Genomic DNA, 25,967 nt, shown 5'->3' with positions numbered 1-25,967 from the left:
TTTTTTCTGTCAAAAAGGGAAGATGACCTAATTGTCCCTCCTGTAGTCATCATCCAAACTGATGGTGCATCATCTTGAGCCAGCAAATTTCTCTTGCAGTGAGTGCATGTCAGTGGGTACAGAAACAGACAGCTGAGAAACTCCTTGAAGTTTCCTTTTGCCTCCTTGGGAGCAGAAGCTTCTTCCTGCACCCTCAGCCCCCAGGAGCTGCTCTTCCCTAGACTGATGGATCCACTTGGTTTGTCCCTTACTATACAGCTTGATACTTCTGAAAGTCTCCTAAGTATATGGGCCAGATACTTCAGGAAGAGAAGCAGTGAATCAGTGCTGAAACTGGCAGAACCTGCCTGTACTTTATGTTAGGGCTTGTCCCTGTATGTGTGTGTGTGCACTCATGCATATCTCCTCTTCAGCACTTTATCTCCCTCTTCTCTTTAGTGCTTTATCTCACTTCTGCTCTTTAGTGCCCATTATCTCTTGTCAGCTATCTGCATTACAGAGTGTAGGACACTATTTAGGAGGAGTGCTGTGAATTACCCTTGTCTGTCATCTCCAAGAGAGCTACGCGTATGTGAGTGGTGCATGTTTCGTATGAGTGTGCTTTTCCTCCTAGGGTACTATAATATATACATGATCTTGTGCTGTGCTACAGTAGCCAGCAGCGTACTTTTGGTCTTCCCATCTCTACTTGAGTAGAGATGTAGGCAGCTGAAGGTGCGTAACCTAACTAATGTCTGTCTGCAGTTCCACCATCTTGATTTGCTTTCCTGTATCATTCATTATCATCCTGTATCAAGTGAGTACCTTATGCAAGCACTATAGATTAGCTTCATAATCACCTGTCTGTAAATCATTTTCATGCTCTGGTTCTGAGTAATATCTGCATGCTTTGATCATGTTCCATGTAATGACCCCAGTTTTCCTTGCATTTCTTAGCAGCATGGCTCCACTGTGCACAAAGAAATTATGCAGGAGTCAGGCTGGGTTGAGCAAGGAAGACTGTCCGCAGGCAGTTTTATGCTTTTCATAGATACCTGAAGTAACTAGAGAAAGTAGCTCGTGTCCAGAATACGCACATGCAAGTGTGTGACGAATGAACCAGTTTTCCATTTTTTGGTGAATTAAGTAAAGGAGGTGTACTCAGCCAGGCAATGAGTACCTGTGTTCCTGTGGCTACAGGAAACTGGTCTGCTAAAATGGGAGCCTGGTGGGTAGAGCCCAACCTGATTTTTGTCCCTTGTGTCACACTATTGCTTGTGGACTGCTGCCCTCAGCCTGTGGTTGCAGAGATGAATAGCTGGTCGGAAGGTAGCAAGTATGTGCTACTTAAACATACATTGCCTAATGGCTGTCTTCCCAGTGCCCAGATGTATGGCTTGTTCTAGGACACTGGGACCTCCCTCTCTGCTGCGGTAGACACTTCTATTATTAGCTTAGTGGCAGTTTTCCATATGCCAACACTTGTGACTGCAGGACTGTTTAATTTTCACTTCTCTGAAGTATTTAATTTGTCAGCTGTTGGCTTCTATTCGTTAAAGACCAAATGTCAAAGTCTTTACCTAGATTTTTGCTCTCTTAAGGCTGAAGCACGGATCCTGTCTCAACAGACCATTATATCTGTGTGGAATTAGACACAGGATAAAGTCTTAAATCCAGAAAGTCAATCACTACTGGGCTATTTGGTAGAAAACCCCTGTCTTCAGAGATAGGTGTCTAATCTCTCTTGTTCTGTTAACTTCTATTCAGAGAGATGAAAAATCAGTTCTGCTGAAAATACTGCCTGCTTGTGTTTCGGTACCTGCCTGTGAAGATGTGGTGCACAGTTGCCAGTGCCTGTCTGCAGGTGCTGGCACTTCTCTGGTGGCTGAGGTATCTGAGGCTGTGAGATAATCACCCAGCAATTCACTGCTGGGGGCCTCTCTTTAATTATTGAACGCAAGAATGGATGTATATTGAATTACCTTGCTGGCAAATATCATCTCCAGCATCTCATGTAACTCTACAATATGCTTGGCTTGTCTACTTGCGTAACATGAAATCTTCTTCAAAGAATCTAAAAAAAGGTTGGAGTATGTTTTTATATATTGCTTATATTGCAGTGCATGTTTCCAAAGAATAACAAGTTGTACATTGGCTTTGAAGATAGCCTTCCCTGGCAGTCAGTAGCATGTGATTACTCTTTAAAGTCAAGCCCGCATTTGGATTTGTAGCAGAATGAAGCAGGATGTGCATGGTACATTAAAAAGGCAACCAAAACCACAACCAACAAAAAAACAAAACACCCCCAAACCCCGAGGTGGGGGGGAACCAAACAACCAAACAAAATGAGAGAGAGCAGCCTAACTTTGTTCTCACTTCTCTGCAGTATTTAATTTGTCAGTTCTTGTTGCAGAAAATCTGGCTGGTATGTCTCGAGGAAATTGCAGCTGTAGTTCTGGTCCTGTGGTGCACAACATCACAAAGGCCTTCTGCCTCTTGCAGGGTTTTACTGGAGTCACTTGCAGCAGCACATAAAGATGGGCTGGGAAGAGAGAAAATCAACATCTGCATTTGTAATTTTTCACAGCTTGCAGAGATGGAAGTAAATGCCGGTGTTGCCCCTCATCCCTCCTCCCCTGTCCTGCTGTTACATACAGAGGGTAGGTGTCAGGTCTGCAAGCAATTGTTGAGAAATTGGCCACAGATCCCTTGACCTTTAGTGCCTGTAAAATGCTCTGGATAATGTAGTCTTCAGTACTCACAGGCATGATACGATTTTTATATATGTTCTCTCAATGTGGCAAGCAAAATCTCTCATTCCTTATTTTGCAAGGGAAATAAAACGTGCCATGTCATTTCTCAAACTGCACTGAATTCCGTGTAATCCTGGTAAAAATTTACAGAGGAAGCACATTACACAATGCTTAACTGGTAGGAAAGGCAATACTGCGGTTAATCAAACATTTTTGTCATTTACAAGTTTTGGAGAATTCCATGCTGCTGAGTGATGTCGAGCAGACAGCTGTGGAGCCCGAGATCCCTCCTTTGTAGCCACCACAGATCGGTCAAATGTAGCAGCCCTAGCAGGTGCTGACAGAATAATTACAGTGCTCGAATTTGTAATACTGCAGGCATTAATGGACTCCTGAAGCTGGTGAAAGGAGAGCTCCATCTACTGTTGTACGGAGGGAAGGCAAAAATAAGTGGCATGGCCTTCCCCCCGCACCGCTGGGAAGCTACTGGGTGCCATGTGCTAATATTTTTCATTTTTAATTTTTTTTTTCCTCCCTTCTTCCTGTGGCTTTTAGAGTTCTCCGTTTCAAATCCAGTTCCCTGCCTTGGGTACTGTGCGGGTACTTAGCTGGGGACAATCTGACAATCCCTACTTAGCCATTGCTGAAGAGGCAAGGCAGACAAAGGATTTGAGAACAGCAGCATGGAAACGAAGTGACTTTTACATGCGCATATAGAATTAGGAGTAGAACCAGAAACTGACCCCAATTTATAGTTAACGGGAGGGGGTTCATTCTTTAAAATGTATTGAATGCAGAGATTTCATGGAGAGCTGCAGGCAACACTTGCTTTGGAGCTGCAGAAGCAGGGAAAAGGTGTATATAGCACATAGTTCTGCAGTTTTTTGCTTGATCTGCCACTGCACTTTTATTAACTTAGTGTATCTCATATTGCTAAAAAAGTGTTTATTCTGTAAGTATAGGTGGCAATTTATGAGAATTGAACCCTGCAAAAAATGCACAAAAAACCGGAGCACCCTCTCCTACCAAATTTGGAGATGCAACAAGAAATGTGAGCCCTGAACTGGGGTCTGGATGCAAGTTCTGCAAATGAGTTCTGTCCTCCAATACTTTCAGCTGAAATCCTGCTCTCTGCCCGTTGGATAATGCTTTTGATAGGGGAGCAGATTGCCCAGAGAAGCTGTGACTGCCCCATCTCTGGGCAGTGTTCAAAGCCAGGTTGGACAGGGCTTTGAGCAACTGGTCTAGCAGAAGGTGTCCCTGCCCATAGTAGGAAGGCTGGAACTAGATGAGCTTTAAGGTCCCTTCCAACCCAAACCATTCTATGCTCAAGTACCAGTTGTGCTGACCTCAGCTATATGTTATATATATAGCGATTACTGACCAGTTTGAGTAGCTCCTAAAGCAGAGTCTGTACAGTTTAGTTCTAGAAAAAACAAAGATTTCAGGATTTAGAATACTTTTTAAAAGTACTTATTTTTCTCTGGAAATGTTATGCTGGTAGTAAAAATGCATTGTTATTCTGTGCTTGCAGGGAACATCAAGTGTCTGGATTCTTAGATTTCCACAAAAAGCTTAGCTGATAGTTATTCTACACTGATGTCAGGGAGAGTTTGTGCTTACGTTACTTGACCGAGAGCTCATCTCAAGTTGGGTGAACAGATGTTTCAGATTTGTATTCAGCCTTGCAGAAGAGAGAGAACAGTCTAGTCCTCAGTGTTTTCCATCTTTCATAGTAGTACCACAACCTCGCATCTCCTGGATACGCCCTCAGATACCACATCTTCTGCTGACACTTGCAGTCCCTTTTCTGCCTTGGGGGGGGTGGAAATCAACAGTGATTTTATTGGGGGTTTGGAGTATGTCCTTTGTTTGCTTGTGGTTTTTTGTTGTTGTTGTTGTTGGTTTTTTTTTACTGGATTTTTCTTTACCATGAAACTGAAATGTAAATTCCAAAAGAAAAGGAGAGATTTAGTTTTTTCCAGCCTAGTACTTCTCATGTGGGATGGTACTGTGTGAAAGATCTGAGTATAGGGTACTCAGTGTCCCAAGAGTTACAGAGGCCCTGACCTAAGTGTTTTATTAATGCTGACCTTTGCTATACATAAAGAAGTTTTTGCATCTAGGTATGTGTCTTGACTGCTTTGGAATGAGACTTCCCATGGATGCAGGATGTATCACAAGTCACGGTTGAACGTTGGATCAAAGAGGCACAGCCACTGCCTGTACCAGGTTCTTCTGCTTCTGGGCTGGAAGTACAGCTGTGGCTGTTTTCTTTTTAGTGCTGCAGTTGGGTGTGAGCTGAGGTCCTACAGCCTTGTTTGGCCTACTCTGATAACCAGCCTGACTGCTGGCTTGGTCATAGTCAATGTGACACAGGTGCCTTTGTCAGAGAGAGGGACCCTGCTGGTCCTTGGAGCTTCAGCAGGAAAATACAACTTTGCAAGTTTTCCTAGTTCTGACAAATGTGCTAATAGCTTTGGATTTTCTTTTGTGAAATGATCCATAGCTCTCTGAGCATCTTACAGTCATTACACTAATTAACTCTGTACTTGCTTACCAATAACCTGTAACTTCAGAGCTTCATGCCTGTTTGCTCAAATGCCTTTTACTTGTCAATACTTTACTGCATAGAGCTGCAACTATTTCTATAAGGCTGTAACAAACTAAATCCCTCTAACCCACTCTCGCAGAGACCGTCTTTCCACATCCTGGTGCGTGTTACACAGCTCAGAAGCTCTTAATGTAGCAACTTGTATGCATATAGCAAGAGGAACAACAAAAGAAACGTAAAATACTTCTCATGACACAGCTGTCAACAATTAGACTGTATGAGGCTTTGCTAGCAGAGGTTATGAAGAAGCCCATGGAAATCTGAAACAGCTTTCAAAAGAAAGCACTGAAAATATGTGCCAGAAACCGAGGAATAGATTGCAGATGGCAAATATATGTCTCTGCAGACTGTCAGGGAACAATTTGGTTTGACAAATGGAGCTGTGCAGAAGATGAACTGTCAGGCTGCAGAGCAGCAGTGTACAAAAATGATGAAGCAAGATTAAGCATGCCTGATGCTGAATTTTATGGGAGAATTCACCCGTATATTCAATGGCCAGATCCCACAGACTGCTGGGAGATGGAGGACCCTTCATTCCTTCAAACAATGCTGTTTAATTTTTTATACCATGCCTGACATCTGTAAACCCTCAAGACCCATTTTAAGAAAGAAGAAGATACGGTGGTGTTCACCCATGAACTGGGGTACGGCACTAAGATGGTCTTTGGGAGGCTGGAGAGCAATGAATTGGTGGTACTAGAAAGACATGTTGAAGCCTTCCAGCCCTCAGCATTGTTCCTGCAGGGCTGGAGGGGATCAAGTCTGTCGTAAGCAGTGAATGAAGAGATGAAAATGTTAGAGGAGTGCTCACAGCAGCTCTGACCCCAGCAGCCTGGCATACTCTGTGGGGTGGCAGGCAGTGCCTGTTCCCAGGGACTGCAGAAGCAGGCTGGCCAACTGCATGTTCCCCAGGGCTGCTGCAGCCAGTGTGGCAGAGCTGTCTCCATCCTCAGAACAACCTTACCTTGGGTGGGAGCTCTCTCAGCAGCAAAAGAGCACAGAGGCATTAACTGATCATAGGCCTTCACTTACAGTGCAGCGGGATCAGGCCATAGGCACTACGCAGCCCCTGGAGATTTGCTTCTACTGCACACATCTTTGTAGCTTAGTCTCTGAGCTTCCCAGGGGTTTTGGCACTGTGCAATGTGGAAAGTAGCTCACCATTTCCTTGGTCACCTGTTTCTTTCACAAAGCGCTTTCTGGATTCTCCCAAATTAATGATTTACTCTATTTTCTAACACTACAGGCTAAATTTTGCCCATGGTAATATAGCCTGTTAACAACAGAGGGTTTGAATGGGGCTAGATGTTTCCTGTGTCCCAAGACAAGACTCTGGATTTGGTCATGTTGCTGTGCTTGGGGAGAGTGTGAGGGTGGTGGGAGGTGCAGATCTGCAGGGCTGCAGCAAGTAGGTCTGCATTTGCATCTAAAATAGCTGAACTGTGATGTTTTCTCTTGACAGAACTGGTAAGAGGCCACAGACGCTTACTTTCTGTGATTCAGAAACTTGCAAATCTTCTTTGATTCACACTTTATAAGTAAAATTAGCTTGTGTCTTCCTGTTGCCAAACCTTTTCAAAGCAGAGATATTTGTACAAAGGAATTCAGCAACAGAAACGGAATTCACTTGTGGATCAGATTACTGTTATTTCTGGCTGGAAGCAGCACCAAAAATACTTGCAGGGATTTCCATTTTGCCTTTTGAAAGATGTTGTGCATATTGTTGATAGAAAAGTAGCTATTTGGGAGGATAATTCATGTATGTTAAGAGACAGGGAGATGATCCCCACAGGGCTGTCACAGCCGTGAATGAGTGTTTAGCTTTGCACTGTAATGTTCTGTAGCTTTTAAAATGGGGATCTTTTAGCTGTTGTTGTCGAGAATGTTGTGACGTGAGCTGCAGTTGCTGCTGCTTGGGAGATGTTTCCAGCCAGAAGTCTAAGCTTTCATTCAAAGAGCAGTTTTTATGCTGATTCTGTATTGGCATCCTAGAGAGTTGTTTCAAACATCTTCCTGCATGTGACAACTCTGCAGATGATGCTTAATGAAGGGAAATATTTTGATGTTAAAGTAGTGATCATCTGTGATACTGACAAATGTGATGTTACCTTAAAACCCATCGGTTGGGAGCATCAGTCCAAAAAAGTCTGGCGTTTAAAACATGCTAATCAGTGGTGTATGTTTTACAGCCAGTTTTAAATAAAGCCTCAGACCACTGGATAGTGCTCTCCTCAGGGGCAGACCCCAGTGTCATCTGAAGAGCTGGGCTCAGCGGCTGATGGACCTGTACAGCCCACAGAGGGGGAGCGGGGCACGTTGGAAGTGCTGGCAGTGACACCGAAACATCGTGTTCCCCTCTGGATGCCAGGACAGAGCAGATGTCTCCAACAACATTAGCTACCTGGGGCAGCCAAGAACAGCTGTAAACTGTGGACTTTTAATGCAGGTACCTGATTGCTTGTAAGACAGTTGATTTTTTACAGTGAAGTCAGAGTCTTCTGATCGTAGCCCTAAATGCTGATAAAAATGGGTAATGCGCAGATGTCTGCAGTATAATACAGGACATTTTTACTCCTGGAAAACTGAGAATTTTAAAGCAAAAGACTATAAAGCAGTTTTACTTAATCATGTTATGTTGGAAATATGGTGGGTTATATTACTTTACCGCAAAATAATAAACTTCATGTCACTGTTAAGTGAAGTCTTACTAAGCAACAACATGGTTTTGTGGCCATCTGAGCTAGGTTTCTTCATTCTGCTGGGTGGACCGTGCACAAAGGAGTGTATCTCCAAGGAGTGAATTTTTTGGCTCTTTTGTAATGTGTGTGAAAGGGGACAGCAACATATGGGCTTGGCATACCTCAGGGGATGACTGTGGGAACCTGGGAACATTTCATGCCTGCAGCAAGTGTAGGAAGAAGGGAGGAGGAGAGACCAACCAGCTGCAGTGAGCTGTGTGACTGCACTTAATTACATAGCTGCTCATAGAAGCAGAGCAGCACCAGAGGAGCCCAGCCGTGCCTAGGTCTTTATGGCAGTTGAGGTGAAGAACACATCTTATACCATGCTCCTTCCTTCCACATGGGTCACAGCAGAACTGGGAGATCCTTGCAAGACACCACAGGCAACATCTGGACCAGAAGGTGCAAATGAAATTGCTGTCCAGACCAGAAGCAAGCCAGATGCTGATGAAAAGAGCGGAAGAGGGACTGGTTCGGAAGCTCAACACTGTCAGTGATCAGAGGCTTCAGTTGCCAGCGGAGGCAGGAGCACGTTGTGGCTTTTCGAAATGTACCACTGTGAGGGGATGTATTTATGGATCAGAAACTCCAAATGCTATATAGAGCTAAAAATAAAACTGTAGCGAGCTTGACAAATTGCAGGTGAGCACACCACAGGCAGAAGGGCATGCACAGAGTCCTTGCATTGTAAGCCTGCAAGAGTCTGTGTGCTGCCATATACTTCACAGCAGGTCTTCATCACATTTTCTCTGAGACTGGGACAGAACAATTGTTTCAGTGCAATGACTTTGCAGCTGTAATGGCAATATATTCAGTCGCTTGTTCTGGGTCTTAAAAAACAGCCCCCTCATATTGTAAGTAAATGTATGATTAAATAGGGCGCATTTTTCTCTGCCTAAAATGTGTGACACACCCTGGTGAGGTCAATGGAAAGGCTGGCATTCTTTTCAATAAATTTTGTTGCACACCTTAAAAGAACATCTGATTTATTTACAAAGCATGCTCACAGAGGCTGGGCCTTTTCCACTCTGACACCCTGATTTGGTGTTTAGCCGGAGATGTTTTCACTTCCTTAGCTGTTAATATTAGCAGCTCCCTAGTATTCTAGGAACAGCAGAAGCCTGACATCACTTCAGACTTACCTGCACGTAGGACCGAGTGACATCGCACAATTGCGTCCCATAATCTGGTCCATGCTGCACTCTTGCCCTGCAGCCGTGGGCACCGCATGAGCAAGTGGTAGCAACAAAATGGGAAATTTGCCTATATCTAAGCACAACCCACTTGAAGGAAGTAGTTTTGACAATAATGTTATTGTAAATCTATTCTCATTGTCTTTCAGACTATATAGTAACTTTGTTATCACATGAAGAATTAATAGTACGAAATTATCCAAGAACAACAGAAATCGGATTTTTTTTTCTTGAATTTCCACTCGGCTCCAATGAACCAGAACTGCATCCCAGAAATATTAATACAAGAAAAGGAAGTCACTTCTAAAGCTAGTGTATAAACCAAGTTGCTGCTTGAGGAATAATGTAGCACTGAGCTAGCTGTCCTGCTGAGTGGAGGGCTTGGAGTTGGAATCCCATTTTAGCCTTGGCAGCAGGACAGCTGATGAGGCTCTTCCAGTGCGCACCTAATGTATGTACTCACAGACATGCATCCAGCCACCTAGTCCTTCTCTCCAAGTCTTGAATTCTTATTTCTGAATGGCTCAAGTAAATGAACAAATAGGTTTCTAAACGATGAGGCAAACTCTGCACTAGTAACATCCCTCAACTCCAGTGCAGAGGAGATTAAGCATCTGACAGCCTCACTTCTCTCCTGTCTTCTCTCTCCTTATCTTTTGTCCTTATCCTGCATGTGTTTTTATTTGTCCGTCTCTAATCTACTGTGTCTCGTAAGTATTCATGCATGGGTGATGATTAATGATGGCTCCCATGCCCTGGCATTTTTGTAAAACAACGCCGATTTGTGAACACATAATCTCTTTTCAACTTTGTTCCTGACGCATTAATTGTTGGGAATAGTAAAAGCCCTGGCAGAAGTGTCAGTTGAGCTCCCTGTGTGCAAGGCATGCCAAGCTTACCAGGGCTTTTCCTTGAGGAGCAGGGAGAAGCATGAATGGGAGCTGATTTTATGGTTTTTTCAGTCAAGAAAAATCAGGGATATGAATTGCTGAACTGTCGTCAGTTTCAGTGACTGCAGTGCTCAAGCCTCTAATTTTAGTTTCGTGCTCATGCTATTGTCAGCTCTTTCTGTGAAGCAGGTGATGCAGTTCTAGATGTGGCTCCTCAGCTGTTATGACTGGATTGTCTAGTTCCTATAACCTGACACCCAGCAGGAGTATCAGGCTAGCATTTGGAAATGCTTTAAAAGGCTTGGGGTTTTTACACTGCGTTTGTTATAGGTATATCCTTAGGGGTGTTGGGTTGGGGGGGGGGTTGGGGGGGGGTGTTTTGGGGTGGTTTTTTTTAGGGTGTTTTGTTTGTTTGTGGGGTTTTTTTGGTTGGTTGGCTTTTTTTCTCCACTGCCATCCCACTGCTGCCCCACCATGACCCACACAGGACCAGCCCTGCTCAGGCACGATACCACCTCGGCAGACCCCCTATTTGGTAAAAGATAAAGGCTTACTTAACACAGTTAACATTAGAGCTCACTAACTCACAAATCTAAAACAGGGTGTCTGCAAATTTTGGGATGTTGCAGGGATGCTCTGGCCCCATACCTGTGAGCAGCAAAAAGGACAGAGGTGTTCCTTGGGCAGCAGCTGCCCGTGGGTCTCCACTGTGTGTCCCTTGGATATGCTGGGCACAAGGTGTCAGAGCAAAGGGCAGCAGCAGGTTCAGCCCTGTCCTGCTGCTGGTGTGGTCCCAGCACAGCCGGGTGCTCTTCTGAGCATAATGTACTTTGCTCCATGCAGGCCCGCTCTGGATTGCAGCATGGCCACAGCAGCACATGAACCTGGCCTGACAGAGAACAGTCAGCACTACCGATGGTGGAAATTTCAGCTGTAACTGCTTCACAGTGTTACATCTGCTTGCAGGTACTTGTATGGCTCTAGTCTCCCCTATGTTATCCCTTATGGATCTTTAGTGTTAAAGTGATGCCTGATGGGGTAACTGGGGCTATCTAGAAAATACCTGGGCATGGTCAGGTGTTAAAGTGCAGTACAGAGGTTTATTCCTTTCTGGAAGATGAATGTCTAGATGGGAGTGCATGGGAGACAAGTGCCTAGCATCCCTGCCATGGGTGCTTGGCGCCTCTGTCCGTTGGAGCTGTGGGATGGGAAAAACTTCCATGAAATGCAGTGGTTTATTTAAACATATATTTAATGAGCTGGACCCACAGCATTGGTTTCCTAACTTCAAAGACTGGTTGCTGACCTAGAGCAGTTAAGCTATATTTGCAAAGAGCTGTTATTCTCCAATGAATTTGCAGGTAGGAAGGCAGCATTATGTTAACACTGATGTTGGCTTCCCTGTTACACTCTCAGCCATTCTAGAGGATCCACACACAGGCCAGAAGATGACAGGAATGCCAGAACAGGCTTTTCACAAAGAAAACAGCTTTCTGAAGCTTCAGTAATCTCTGCTGACTCATGCTGTTTCTGAGGTATGTCCAAGATGGTGGTCACATATGAGTCTTTAGAGCTCCTTTTGAAGGTCTGAAGGCTTTGTTTTCCAGGAGAAAAGCCTATCTGAGCATTATTTGTGCTGGACTGAATTTCAAACAAAATTGCTGCTACAGACTGACAGCAGACTTTGTATGACAGCTTGTGGTATGTAGCAGAGCCCTGTCAAGGAATGGATAATCCCCCATCCTTAAATACACTATTTATGCTGGCAGTATACAGACTTCTAGGGTTTTTACCAGCTATCTCAGACATAACACTGCAAAAGCACCACTGAGGAAACATCTATGCAAATCTCCATTTCAGAGCTTCTTAACTAAATAATGTGAGTGGGCAAATATGTAGCAGCCCATTAGGGCTTACAGTGGAAGAATGTTCAAAAGTAAAAGGCAAATATTTGGGAAGTATTAATTCTTTTTTTTTTTTTTTTTTTTTATTTTTTTAAACTATCACACAGACCTGGAAATTGTGTCAGCTGAGGGGATACACTGATTTGTTATTGCAGCTTAATTTTCCCTGGTTAATTTACTTTTCATATTCATCAGAATTCCAGGGTACTAAACTGAAACCCTTCCTCACGTTTCCCTAAGCTTGAACTGACAGTTGTCAACAAATGGTCAGTGCTTTCACAAGAAATGTCACCATGTTTCATTTAAGTATTACAAGGATGCTGTATGTCAGGATTTCTGTGAGAGGAGCTGACAGCATGGAGCTGTGCTGCTGCACGGCCTCTGCTTGTAGTGCTGCTGCTAGGGGCAGGGAGCAGCCAAAAGCAGCTGCTGAGTTCAGCCCCTAAGCAGCTGCAGAGCGTAGCCTGATGAGCCTGGCCAAGGGCAGGAATTTCTGTCTGCTGAGCAGTGGTATGCTGTGCCCCACAGCCGTGGCTTGCTAAACATGCTGCTTGTTGGAAGTGACCTGGTGGGATCACACTTCATTGCTGGCCCTGGCTGCTAATTTCCGTTCTTGGGTTTAGGTCAGCCTATTGTAACAGGAGTTCTTGTGCAGCACAAAGCGTCCTCCACTCACACCACAGTGAAGAACGTCCCACCAGTCAAGTTACCCCACCAGGTGAGCAGCCTTAAGAGCTTTCTGTCAGGTCTTGCCAAGTTTCACAAAAGTCTGCACTAAAGCAATCATATTCATATATTCCTCGGATTTGGCCTCAAGTTCTGGTTCTGGCCTGCTACCCAAATATGCTGGAGAGCTGCATCTGTGCAAACACTACCCTCAGTGTCCAGTTTCTTCCTCCTCTTCACAGTTTGCAGAAAGCAGGTAATAGTGTTAGCAGAGTTGGAAGTTTTGCGAGTTTGGGGAAGGAGGGACTTGGTGTTATACCCCCTTGGTTCTGTAGCTATATTGGACACTTTAAATTTTCTGTGGTTTGTGTTCTGAAGAAATTACCTTGTGTTCTAAGGAAATTATCATTATATGAAGTTAGAGATGAATGGAATTGCGTGTCTGTCTGATGAGGCATTTACATAGATTCTATTTGGTTTCATCTCAAAACCAAGGAATTTTTAATTTTTTTTTTTTTTTATTTTTTTGTGAGAATAAAACTCCAAACAAGTCAGGAATGTCTTTTTTTATTTAATTGAAACATTTTGACATTCCCAGACTCAATAGCATTCAGTTTGTGGAACTGGCTTCAAAGTCGATTTCCACTTGAAGTCTTTTCCCTGTTAAGCTGCATTTTTTAGCTAATACCTCACGAACTTAAATCTCTTCAAGTGTCAGGGTCCCCAGGGAGAGGTCAGCAGCTCCCAGGGTGTGTTGCGCAGATTGGCATCAAGACATCTGCATTGCATTAGGGGAAACATGATCTTCCTGGAGGCTCTGCAGCTCTAACACAGCCTACAAGGAGATGCAGTGTAACACTTAACTGACATGTAACAGAACGTTTTAGAATACACTGACACACACAAAAAACCCCACCACCAAACGATGAAATAGGTTGCTTCCATTTTTCTCTCAGAAAAATGTTGACCGTTTTCGGAGAAGAAAATAATGGTTTTCCACATTGTTTTATAAAAACCTCTCTGGATGCTGGATTGCTCAGTAACAACACGTTAGGCTGCTGGTAACTGTACTAGAAAGTTACAGTGAAGACTTTCTTGGGGTTTACCATCTGAATCCAGGGATCCAGTTTCTGGCTCTCTTATGCTGACTGGTGCAATCACCACAGGCCTGGTTAGAGTTAATTGAATTAAATGGGAAGCTTGCCAGGGACTCCAGTGATCTTGGTTCAGTCATTAGCACAAAAACTGTGTAAGGATTGGCTGCTGTTTGCTATCCCAGGTGTTAGTGGTGACACCAGCCAACAAGTTAAGGTCTTGTCAGAAGCAGTGTGTTCTGGAAGAGAGAGTAGCCTTTCTGACTGATTGTATATGTACCAGTTTTTTTAAATGCAGGTGTTCCTCGTTGGAATAATTTTATTTCATTGCTCACATCGAAAAGTTTAATGTGTTTCGTATCTTCCCTTTTCAGTTGTTGCCTGCACTTGTATTTTTCAGGGCTTTTGCAAACCTATGAGGTGGATTTACTCATCTTTCTGATGGACAGCATTTCTGGAGGATTCCCTTTCCAACCCTCCGTGGCTGGCTTTGCCAGGAGTGATCAGTGGTGCGGGTGGCTGAGCCACTGCTCCAAAGCATTTGCCGCTGTCACGTGAGCTTTGCAGGCCAGGGAGGAAGGAGTTGGCCTGTTTGATTCGGAGGGATATTGCTTTGATAAATAAAGAGCAGCTTTGACTACTGCAGGAAAGTGTGGGGTTTTGCTGTTTAGTATCCTAGATGAGAAATTCTGGTCATGAAAGTCTGTATAATTACTGAGGAAGCAATGGGAAAAGTAATATTCTCATATGCCCCAAGAGACCCTCTAGCAATTCAAGGAAAAATTAACATGCCTTAAATACTTCTTAAACAAGGCGGGGGGGGGGGGGGGACGGACCCAAAACTTGTTCCTTTTTCCTGCTCCTCCAGCATTTCAGACTTTTCTTCTGTTTTACAAATAAGCTAAACGGGAGACAAGGTCAATTTGTGAGTACCCTTGTGTGGAAGGCTATTCACCTGGCACGGACTGACCTGTCCTGAAGGGCTGTGCATGGCCCCACAGGGTCCCAGAGAGCGGAGCCAGCCATGGTCCCCACATGCCACCCACGGTAGTGCCTGCATCCCACCTATGGTAGTGCATCCTCTCTGTGGCCCACCTGGAAGTAAAGGACAACTGGGAGTGTTAATGAGCAGAACTGATGCCAATAGTACCGCATGAACTGCTGAACTAAAAATGTTTTGCCTGACCAGGTTTTATGGGGGCTGTGATTGCAGCTGGGCTATAAACAAGGGTTTGGGAAGTGCTTCTGAAGCACATCATCCATCCCCCCAGCTGGAGCAGTTTCTAGTCCTGCTGGTTGTCACCGCACAAATTCTCTCTGGGCAAGTCTGAGCCCTGTGTGGTTTTTTTAGTGGTAAAGTCCTGCCAGAAGCCAGAGAAGCTGTGGCTCCTGTTTGTTAAAGCTTGGTCCGTGCTGGGCTTGGCCCACAGAGGTGAGAATAGCCAGAGGTGGCTCCACATCAAACCCCTGACCTAGGTTTCTTAATGCATTTATTCTTTAATAAACCACTTCTTAAAGCACGGTACTCTGTGCAGTAGGATTTGCAGTTGTGCTAACTCCATGATTTTCAATAATAACCTTAATGCATTCTGAATGTTGTGAAAGGCCATTTGGTTTAAGGCGTAATTTTTGAGCTCTTTTTGAGGGACTTTAAATATTTCTGAACTTTCAAACTAAATTCTTGTAATTCAATATTTACTGTGGCGCTTAGCGTGAAACAGAACAAAGCCTAAATTCAGGGGTGCTCTTGACTTTAGCAGTAAACACTGACAGCATTTTTAATATATACCGTATTTTAGTGGTGAATACTTAAAATTCTTCTTGCGTTTTGTGTCCTCAGCTATTTCTCTCTCTACTGTGGTTAGCCCTAGATTCAGCATTGGAATGAGCAACACGCAGAGATCTAAGACTTATGATAAGCTTAGCCTAGACTGGTCTAATACGTGTTTCGTAGAGAAGTATAGATATTTTCTGACAAAGACTTAGAATTATTATTTTTTTTAATCTTTCGCCCTTTAACATGAAATTCCATCTGCATGTTACAAAAAAAAAAACCAAAAAAAGGGTTAAAGACCACAGCAGCCAATGAACCAAGTATAGCAAATGCAGTAGACAAAGAAACCTGTTGTGGGTTCTGCTCTATATTATGCTGCTCTGCAAAGGCCATCCTGGTGCAGCCACCAGCACAGCGTGCAGTGAGTGTCCTGCCTCAGGCTGTGTGAGGTCAGTAGCTGTGGGTGCAGCGGTGATCTCCTCACACCCTGGGTTCAGTTACACAAGCCTGCTGTGAGCCCCAGAGGGAAAGCTGCCCAGGGCATAGGCCTGTAGAGACCATCTGCTCTGGTCCCCTCCATGCCACATTGGCTCTTTCTGTGCAGCAAAGCATCTGAGGGGCTGAAGGTGCGTCCCAGCTCTGCTGGGAAGTCCATTGTGCAGCAGATGGGTTTTGCTGTTGCATGAGCCTTTTTGTTACTGACTGCAGACACTGTAGACCGAGCCAGTCTCTTGGGTCACAGCCTCCATCACAGGCCTTTCATATGTAGGAAGAGCAGTGCCACTTGCATTCATGCATGCAAGACTCTTAATAGGTCGTGACTCTTGCCTAGGTAGAGCCTGCCAGTCCAAGATCACCAATTTCGGTCTGTTCTGTTGTTGCAAAATAGTTCATTCTTATGGATAAATCAGAATTAATGTTCTGTGGCAGTGGAAATATGGTTCAGTAAAGGGTCAGTGTGGCGCTGACTGACAGCCTAAGGCTATGGGCCTTGACCTGGGTCTGGCCTGCAAAGGCTTAGTACAGTTTCCAAGGCACAGCTGTTAATTTCTCACATACTCTGGAGTATTATCAAGAAATATAAATATACAGGGCTTAAGCAAATGCAAAAATCCACAAAACGTCTTTTGTACTGTTTGACAAAATCACATAAATGTTTCTTTCATGTAAAATATCCTTGGTGTTTTGCTGATTCCAAAGAGAAATGCATTCAAGGTGGTAACTGCAGTAACTAGTAAATAGAATTATAACTGCTTTCTGAAAGTAAAAACCCACTGTAATGATATAAGGGCAAAGCTGGTACAAAAAAGTCTTCATCAGAGTCAAAATGGGACAGATGTGAAACATTATGCTAGTATTTCCTCAAGGGTAGCACTTAAGGAGTTCTTTGCTTACAGAAATGTATCACAGAAGGTTTGTATCAAAGTAACGTTAGCATAAGTTATTTGTGTAAGAGGAGATAACCATCTCTCTTTTGGAATTTCACAGATAGGCTTATCAGATGTGAGAAATATGGCACAGACGTAATGAAAGCCTTCAAAAGATGCTCTTTGTCCCCAGGCCTTTCTCTGGAGAACATAATGTCCTGAGGGGACACTGAAACAACAGTTGTCTGTGTTAAGTGAAAAAGCAGATATGTTCAAATTACAGTAATGAAGAAAGTGCACAGCTCACTGTAGTGTACCCTGTGACCAGCAAGTTACAATAGGTAATGAACTGATGTGTTCAAAGCCTCCAGTTTTCCCAGTGCAGCAGGATGATATTAAGGTGCTTTGCAGCTAAACTCCCCAGCACTCCAACGTTTGCCATAGAGCCAGTGTAGCCTTTGGTTGCACATGCGCACCGTGCAAGGGCCCCTTGGTCTTACTGGCTCTGTACCTGGGTTTCCTTTTCATTAAAGCTGCAGCACTAGTGAGATGTCTTCATCTTCTCCTGAAGTAGTGACCAAATGTGGCTGTTACACACTCTGCAGGTCCCCCACAGGAACCGGTGTCTTCACACAGTGCCTGGTCTGTAACATGTTGAAGCCAGTGAGTGGCCTTTGAACAAGCAGCTGGTGCTACAGCTGCTGTCCTGATGCTGCATGCTGCTGAAACATGCAGCTCATCCTCAGCATGGAGGAAATGGGGGGAAGGTGCCATTGGCCCTGGAGAAAAGTTCCTGGCAAGGGTCCCATCCCCAGGAGGAGGGTGATGGCTGTTGTCACAATGGGCTGGCAGCACAGAAAACATGAAGCTGTGGGGTCCCCAAAGCCCCTCTGCTCTCTTGGGTGCATTATGGATTCTGCAGGTCCTTGGGCCAGTCCTCCAGTCTGGGAGGACTCTGTTCTCAGCTCTGCTTTCATCTGGGCCCAAGGTGAGTGAGAGAAGTGGTGTTGGGGGGGAATTCAGAGATCCAGCTTTCCAGGAGCAAAAGGAAGTTAAGGACAATATCTCTTCCAGCTTGCACTTTGAGCAAGTGTCAGAAAGAAAAGGAGTAAGTAAAGCATGCTGGATTGCACCAGGCCCATTTTCAGATGAACATTAGCCATAAAAATGATTGGTATTTAACGAACTGTGCAAAGTTGAACTGGTTTAACTGAAGACATGTTTTGTAAATTGATTTCACTAAGCTGCTTTAAAATCCCCATCAAATCTTGCCCTGAGTTAATACAGAGCTGTCTCCAGAATATTATGTTATGCTCGCTGAGAATAACTAAGCTAAAATCATGACATGATCTAAATATGTCTGTGCTATTTTTTATGCCAATTGAATAGTTAGTTTAAGAACCAGTGATTGGTGTAACTTGTGGCCCAAGGCTATGATCATCTGTTTGTGGGCAGAGAGAAATGTTAATGGTTTGATGTAATGAGGCTGATGATTTCCATCAATGAGTCTGAGATACAGAAAAAAGCCACTGAAGAACTCTCCAGAACCACAGCGTCTTGCACAGAGGGACAGAGGGCATTCCAGAAAGTGCCACTGGGATATGTCCCAAAGGGTTCCAGCTCTTTCTAGCGGTGTTGTAGCAAATACTGTTCTGTGACATCCTCATGTTTTAACACTCAAAGTAGCAGCTGGAGATAAAACGCTTGCTTTTGTTTCTGAGCAAGAAATCAGTGGGTGAGAAGACAGGACTGTATTTCTGAGCAGTGAAAAGGGCCTCAGAAAGCTCTGCTTTACCTCTGCTGGATGTAAAGAAGAAGTTGTGATGTCTCAGAGGTATCACAGAAGGAGCCAGAGGGTGCCCATAACTTTCCAAAACTCTCTGTGCTTGCGTTTGTCTCACTGTCACAACTGGGGAAGAACAACCCCATGTACCAGTACAGGCTGGGGGTTGACCTGCTGGAAAGTAGCGAAGGGGAAAGGGACCTGGGGGTCCTGGTGGATAGGAGGATGACCATGAGCCAGCAATGTGCTCTTGTGGCCAAGAAGGCAAATGGCATCTTAGGGTGCATTAGAAAGGGAGTGGTTAGTAGGTCAAGAGAGGTTCTCCTCCCCCTCTACTCAGCCTTGGTGAGGCCGCATCTGGAATATTGCGTCCAGTTCTGGGCCCCTCTGTTCAAGAAGGACAGGGAATTGCTTGAAGGAGTCCAGCGCAGAGCCACAAAGATGATTAAGGGAGTGGAACATCTCCCTTATGAGGAGAGGCTGAGGGAGCTGGGTCTCTTTAGCTTGGAGGAGACTGAGGGGTGACGTCATCAGTGTCATCCTCATCAGGATGATGGAGCTAGGCTTTTTTCAGTGATATCCAGTGATAGGACAAGGGGCAATGGGTGTAAACTGGAGCATAGGAAGTTCCACGTTAACATCAGGAAGAACTTTACTGTAAGAGTGACAGAGCACTGGAACAGGTTGCCCAGGGGGATTGTGGAGTCTCCTACACTGGAGTTATTCAAGGCCCGCCTGGACAAGTTCATGTGTGATGTACTGTAGGTTACCCTGCTCTTGCAGGGGGGTTGGACTAGATGATCTTTTGAGGTCCCTTCCAACCCTTGGGATTCTGTGATTCTGTGATTCTCTAAGGAGAGCTGAAGCATGTCTGTAGGGGAGTTTCGGGAGAGAATGGCTTATATCAGGTATTCAGACTGCACAGTAATTAAATTGTAACAGTAAAGAAGTTAATAAAGGTGAAGTTTAGTAGCTATCTACTTCCTTTTAGCAGATGTGTATCTTCGGGTGAAGCCACTGCTTTGAAATCCTAAAAAAACCTTTCCAGCAATGTTGCTTTGGTGACGTGGATAATCTTTCTGCATCACCTCCCTTATATAAAACACAGGCAAACTTCCCTTCTCCTCAGCAGACTTGTTTGGGTCAGGAACTGCCTCTGAGGGTACAAAAATCATACCCAGCACCATAAAGAACTGATCGTGGAGCTCAGTTTAGCTCTAAGAGTGCTGCTGCAGCAGGAGCAGATAGCAACAGGAACATCAAGCCACGGTGGCTGTGCAATACTCACTAACACAGAGGGTGAAGGGAGGCTGTTTACCTGACTGCAGAGCCTGATTTTGAGTGTTCCTATAAACAACTTTCTCAGAAGCCAAGGTGAAATCTCGTGCTCCAAAAGCATCTGTTAGTATGTAATAATAAAATTATTTCTTCTTTTTAAATTTTAATGCAAAGAATATATGTTTTGTACATTTTACAAATCCATAAAAACTGCTAGAATGTAAGTACCAATCGCTGATTCTATTAGGCTTCAAAATAGAACTGCTTTGAGTTTTCTTTTAATTTCTATTTCAAGTCTTTTCTGAATTGTATGGAAGTTTCCCATAAAAGGGCTTTGTTTTCAGCTGTAGTTCCTGCTTTTCCCCGAGAGCGCAGCGAAGGGGATGGTTAGGTATGCCGTCACACTGAGTTGGTCATGTTAGTAAATTCTTTTCTAAAAAGAGGTGTCAGATTGTTCAGCCAGCTGAAGTAATCCAGCTGGCAGGAGAGTGACTTAATTCAATAAGCAGAATTTTAAAAACACTGTGGTTCTTTGTTTAACAGCCAGATTCTACAAAATTAGCTCCAGCTCTGAAATAATTTCTCTCCCCACCCTGCCCATACTATCCCTCTTCTGTCCTGCATGTCACTACCCCTTCTCATTGCCTTGTTTTGTCTGGTACTGTTCAGCACTGGAGTCGTTCTGCACGTCTCCTATGGTGATCTGCTCAGCCCAGAGTCAAGTCAAGGCTCTTGATTTCAGCTCAGGGAGCGAGGCAGCTGGAAAGGATACAGGCATCTCGGTGTCCGGTACTGCTGTCCCACTGTGCGTGCCCCATGCAGTAATTCACTTCTCTCTGGAGGGAGTGCCAGGTGTCTAAAATAAATCCTCAGCAGGAATGCATGACTTGTGCAGGCAGATGACAGAGGTTGATCTAAATCTATCTGTAGACATGGCTGGGCAGGGAGGACCCATGTCCCTTCAGCACTAGGAGGGAAGGTCATACACCCACAGCACACTGCTGGATTTGACACAGGGAAACTTTTGTAAAGGGTTGAGTTCAGTTATCTCAAGCAAGGAGCGTGCTTTGACCTGTTATTGCTGTTGCAATGTGAGCACCAACCTCCAGCAAATCTGGCAGAAGTTAAAAACACTCAGGAAAGAGAAACTGTCTGTGCTACGGTCCTAAGTTTTCTACACTGCTGCTCCTCGCTCCTGGGAAAATGTGCTGTTGTGGGGTTTTTTTCCTTGTCTAACTTGTCTATTGGGGTGGATGAGCAGACAAGTTACCTGCCTGTGCTGCTGGCAGTTCCTGGTAGGAGCAGGCTCCACTACTGCTCAGAGATGCTTCTTAGCATATTCTCTCTCGTATTTTGCCTTTCCAGAGTACAGTTTGCTTGTGCACTGACCAGGTTCAGGGTTGCACATTTCATATTGCCAGCAGCCCTGGAGCTTTTTTCCAAAGGTATTTCTTCCTTTCTTTTCACCTATGCTCCTCTTTGTACCTTTCCTACTTTGAGAAAACCATCACTGCTGGTTAGTGTTTTTCTTCTTAGAGGAGAATATCACTTTGATCTGTATTGCTTGAAACCACACAAAGTTTGTTCCAAAGCACATCCTGCAGAAGCATTCCCCAGGAAAAGGGCTCTGAGACTACTGATCACAGTTGGCAAGGGCATTTTCCCCTCTGCAGTCCTCTGCTGGCTTTCTGTCCCTGCAGTGTGATCCAGCAGCAACAGCTGGGAAAATAAGAAATGGTGAAGAAAGATAGTGTACAAAATAGCATTCCATACTGGATATACGTGTACGGCAGGCAGCTCCCTGGGAGCAGCAGCTGCCTGTTCTAGGTCTTCAGTGCAAACCTGCCCACAAGACACTGTTTGAGGAACATCCTGGGACAGTGCCAGGGAAGGTGGGGGAACAGCACAGATCCACATGCTGTCTGCAAGGGGAGATGGCTTCAGGACTGCTCTCAGAGCGTTCTTCCTCTGAATTCACCTCTTTTTTGTGCTCTCCCTGCTGCTGGGGAAAGCAGAAAGGGATCTGGACAAACTGAAGGGAGTTTTCCTAGAGTTGCCTGCTCTCCCAAAGATGGCAGGGGAGAGTGGCATGTATGTTGCTGCTGTGTTTGAGTTCACAAGCCAGGAGAGCTGGAGGAAGTGTAAAATGTTTTGCCCAGATCAGGTTCCTTCTGAGGAGACCTGGAGGACTGAAGCAGGGTGAGTGGTCAGGCGTGGAGCACAAGTGCTTCAGCAGCAACATGCAGAGCAAGAGCAAAGCACCCTGTGCCTTGCAGCGCCTGAGCTGTTCCAGCATTTCAGGGAGGACGCAGCCAGCCAGGCTTAGTCCCTTCAGAAGAAAAGTACCTGGAGGGGGTCCTGTGGACTTTTGTTCAGATTCATGAATAATGCAAACACTCCTGAAGGTCATATTAATGGAAAATTACAGTTTTCCCATTAGCCCATGTTTCAAGTCATGTAAAGGTCACATGTTCAGAAATAACACAGAGAAGTATATGACCGTCTTATTTATGTGCTGCCAAGTTTTACCGACCTTTTTATTGAGTGAGCCATTTTCCTGGCTGAATATGGTACCATTGACTGTAAGTATGGCAGAGAGCCTGACTGATGGAGAATGAAGGTATGCAGCAAGTATTGCTCGTCTCTCTCTGGCAACTGTGCTGTTATAATTTGTGTCTGTCATTCACAAATCCTTTACTTTCTTTTTCAAATGTACCTTGGTAATCTTAAAGAAGCATAGATGCAACTGAAATTCTAGGCAAAATTGCACTAAATATATTACCCCTTTTGTTCTTTTCTACTACTGTGATTTATCCTTTGCTTTTCATTTCAGGTCTGCTGTTTTGTTGTTGGAGTATATTTTCTAGTCTGCATTATAAGAAAACTCATACATGAAGAAAGGAAGAAAGAAGTAGATATAAAACAAACCACAGGCATGGCCATTGATTTTTCTGGAGAATGGATGACCTGCCTTCTTCAGGTGTCCAGACCTGCTGCAGAATATGCAAGGTAAAATTAGAAAGCAGAATACTAAAACAAAGAGGGAGTAAAGATTAATACAAGGGACGTGGTGGCCTAAATATAGACAATTCTGCTCCTCTCCAGTGACTTAAAGTAACAGAGAATATCCTGCAGCCAGCATGATTTGGCCAGTACCCAAAATATAACACAGAGATCTGACAGTAGGGATTGCAGCTAGAAAATGTGACATTCTATTTGGCACAGCTGTCATACTATACTAAGCCAGTTACTTCCCTTTAATCCTAATTAATACTCTCTCTTTCCACTCTGAGCCAGGTTCTCTGGTCAGCAGTAATTCCAGGGGGTCTGCTGCTGCTCTTCCTACAGGAGCCCTCCGTCTTCAGTCAGCTTGTTCCTTTGTGCTCCTTCCATAAGGAAGCAGCTAAAATCATTCATTATTTTAGCTGCTTCTCTAATATCAGTTAATCTCATTAACTGATATTAAATAGAACTCCTGGCATCCTCGCCAGCAGAAGAAATCAACGTTTCATTCATTAAAGATATCCATGCTTATACAGGGAGCACATGTTTGCCAGATGGTGCCAGTTCAGGGTTGCTGTCAGAGGGAGAGGTCTGCCCCTACTAAAAACAGGCTCCTGTCCTGCTGGCCAAAGCCATCCCAGCCCCTGGGTTACCCTGAGGTGCTTGCTTGCCTTGGTGCACCCAGGGCAGATGCCACTGGACCTCCTCTAGCTTGGGCTACTTTGCAGCCCCGAACCGCTAAGTAACGTACAAAATGATGTTTTGTGGGAGGGAGGAATACAAGCTGATATCTAGTATCCAGATGCCATGCTCTTGTAACAGTGCTGATACAGACATTATTTTAGTCCCAACATTTTTCAAATTATGTGATTTAATGCAGTTTGCTAATACATACAGTAACCAGAAGTTATTTTAAAGGGCAATGTGTCTTTAATAGATGCTGAATATATGTTATATAAGCATTGCAAACATTAGACAGTGTATTTTAAAGTTTTAGACTGCTGTTAATGGGAACAAATAACGTGTTTGTAGTCTCTGAATACTGAAACGGTTTGGTCTCCGTTTCTTGTAATTATAAAATTTCATATTTACTCAAAGTAGATCTCCATGTGCACGTTATGAAATATATCATCCGAACACATGTACGAGATAAATGCAGTGGGAGTGCACCTTGACTTACATCGAGAAATCAAAGTGGGCATGAAGGAATGAGAGCACAGTACATCAAACAGCAAGTTTTTAACCTTTTTAACCATACAGAAAGGACTGATTAAAAGATGTTATGTTTGCACTTCAGTAGAGAAAACTCTGGATGTGTGCGTGTGATGGACAGCTGTAATATTAGAAATAATTAGAATTAGCATACTTTTTCTTGTTTCTTAAAGAACATGTATTTCTGTGGAATGTTACGAGTGGAGGATAACGTGGATGTGCACACTACTCACTGTGAATGACAGTGAGCAGTGTGCAGTGCATGCCTGGGTGGTTTCTTCTTCCCACAGCTTGTAGTCATATGTGTCAGGGCACTACTTACAGCTGGCAAGCGTGCTGCACTGTGTGTTACTGTCACTTGGGGGACACTCCATCTCACACAAACCTACCTCAGCTAGGGTTTTCCCATCCCACTCACCATGGGAGAAGGCTGGTGATTCTTCCTGCAACTGCAAAAGGTACTGTGCAGCCTGCAAATGTCATTTTGCCTGTGTTCCCTGCCACAGCCCAGCAGCTGTGCTCTCCCCAGCAAGGGGAGAAGGGAAGTTGGCTGCAGCACTGTGTGGCAAGCCCAATGTCAGTGACAAAAGGGAAGGACCAGGTTTAGTGGGCATTCCTTGAGCTGCCCTCCTAATACTGATAGACAAGTATCTTCAGCACTCCCTCAGCCTAGGAGCACCAGGTCCCTTTCCTTGGAACATGCCTATTGACAAAAGCACCCTGAAAATATCTCATTCTGCCTCAGACTCTCTCACCTGCAGCCTCTTTATGGAGTTGAGCAGTTCTAGTTCATCCGCCATCTATGTTGGCACCCAAGCATCTTCCCAGCCATGCAAAGTGCACAGTTTTGTTTCTGGTAGGTTTTGTAGAGCAGCAGCATGTCTTACTGTGACTACTGCATGGGGCAAGATGAGTCACCCATATGTTGGTATCTGTAGCATTATTTTTGTGTCTATGAAAGCTATCTAATTAAGTCTTTTCCTTAAATGTCTCAGATGGGGTTTCCCAGAAACTATCTTTGGGCTGATGCTGATTGCTTCAGCCAGCACATGTGCAGGGAGCAGTTTAGCTGTGTGCACCACTGAGCAGCCCAGATGATGGCTGCAGTGCAGAAGGAGTGCTGGGGGAGGCTCAGCTCTGAAATGCCATGGATCCCAGTGGCTGTGCCTGCTATGGAGACATCCAGAGAGGACCTTCTCTCAGGAGGAGCACACTTCATCAGGTAAGAAGGAGGATCCATCTCCACTTCAGCTGTCAGCCAAGGAGCAGAGAATCAGTAAGCTGAATAACAAACCTCCAAAACCTAGGTTTTTTCTGCTCAAGAGTTCTAGAAGAATGTGAAGCCTGTACCACTCAGCTAACTGCAGTGTGAATCTTTGTAAGTCAGCACTGAGGCTGAGAAATGGAAGTCAGCAGGTGTAGCTAAGCCTCGTGAAAGGCTTCAGAGGTAATCCATTGACCTACTGATTAATGTCAAGCTCTTTTACCAAACAATCTATTTGAGAACTGTGTGTAATTATCGTTTCTGTTCCTTTATGGTCTGCAAAATGTTTGGAATAGCAAATACTTTCCATACGATTGGAAAGGATTTTGAGGTCTGATGCCTTTACTGGCAGTCTTTGAAAAAGCCTGCAAGAATGTGGTTCAAATGATACAGTCAGCCCCAAATACTTCAGTTGCCTTCCCCTGAGGAGCTGATAATGACAGCTATTGGAC

General features: G+C 44.4%; 1 protein-coding gene across 9 annotated transcripts in view; it reads left to right on the top strand.

Moving 5' to 3' along the window:
• The window catches only part of LOC136012048 (uncharacterized), a 97,854-nt gene that overhangs the window by 37,462 nt on the left and 34,425 nt on the right, over window positions 1-25,967 (top strand). For 3 of the 9 annotated variants that reach the window (XR_010611556.1, XR_010611555.1, XR_010611554.1), the window contains exons 2-6: window positions 7,536-7,792; window positions 11,014-11,136; window positions 11,587-11,705; window positions 12,698-12,792; window positions 22,870-25,473. Coding sequence is in view for 4 of the 9 variants with exons in the window: in XM_065674790.1 (XP_065530862.1) it covers window positions 11,086-11,136; window positions 22,870-23,045 (227 nt within the window). In the remaining 5 variants the exon portion in view is untranslated. Of the gene's footprint in view, window positions 1-7,535; window positions 7,793-11,013; window positions 11,137-11,586; window positions 11,706-12,697; window positions 12,793-14,234; window positions 14,351-22,869; window positions 25,474-25,967 lie in introns of those variants that run through there. The other 6 variants (XM_065674790.1, XM_065674788.1, XM_065674791.1 and 3 more) reach the window with 4 other exon arrangements.

The sequence above is a fragment of the Lathamus discolor genome, chromosome 3, assembly GCF_037157495.1.
Source record: "Lathamus discolor isolate bLatDis1 chromosome 3, bLatDis1.hap1, whole genome shotgun sequence".
NCBI lineage: Eukaryota > Metazoa > Chordata > Aves > Psittaciformes > Psittacidae > Lathamus > Lathamus discolor.
The sequence above is the reverse complement of the archived record's forward strand: the minus strand, read 5'-3'. Positions and strand labels throughout refer to the sequence as shown.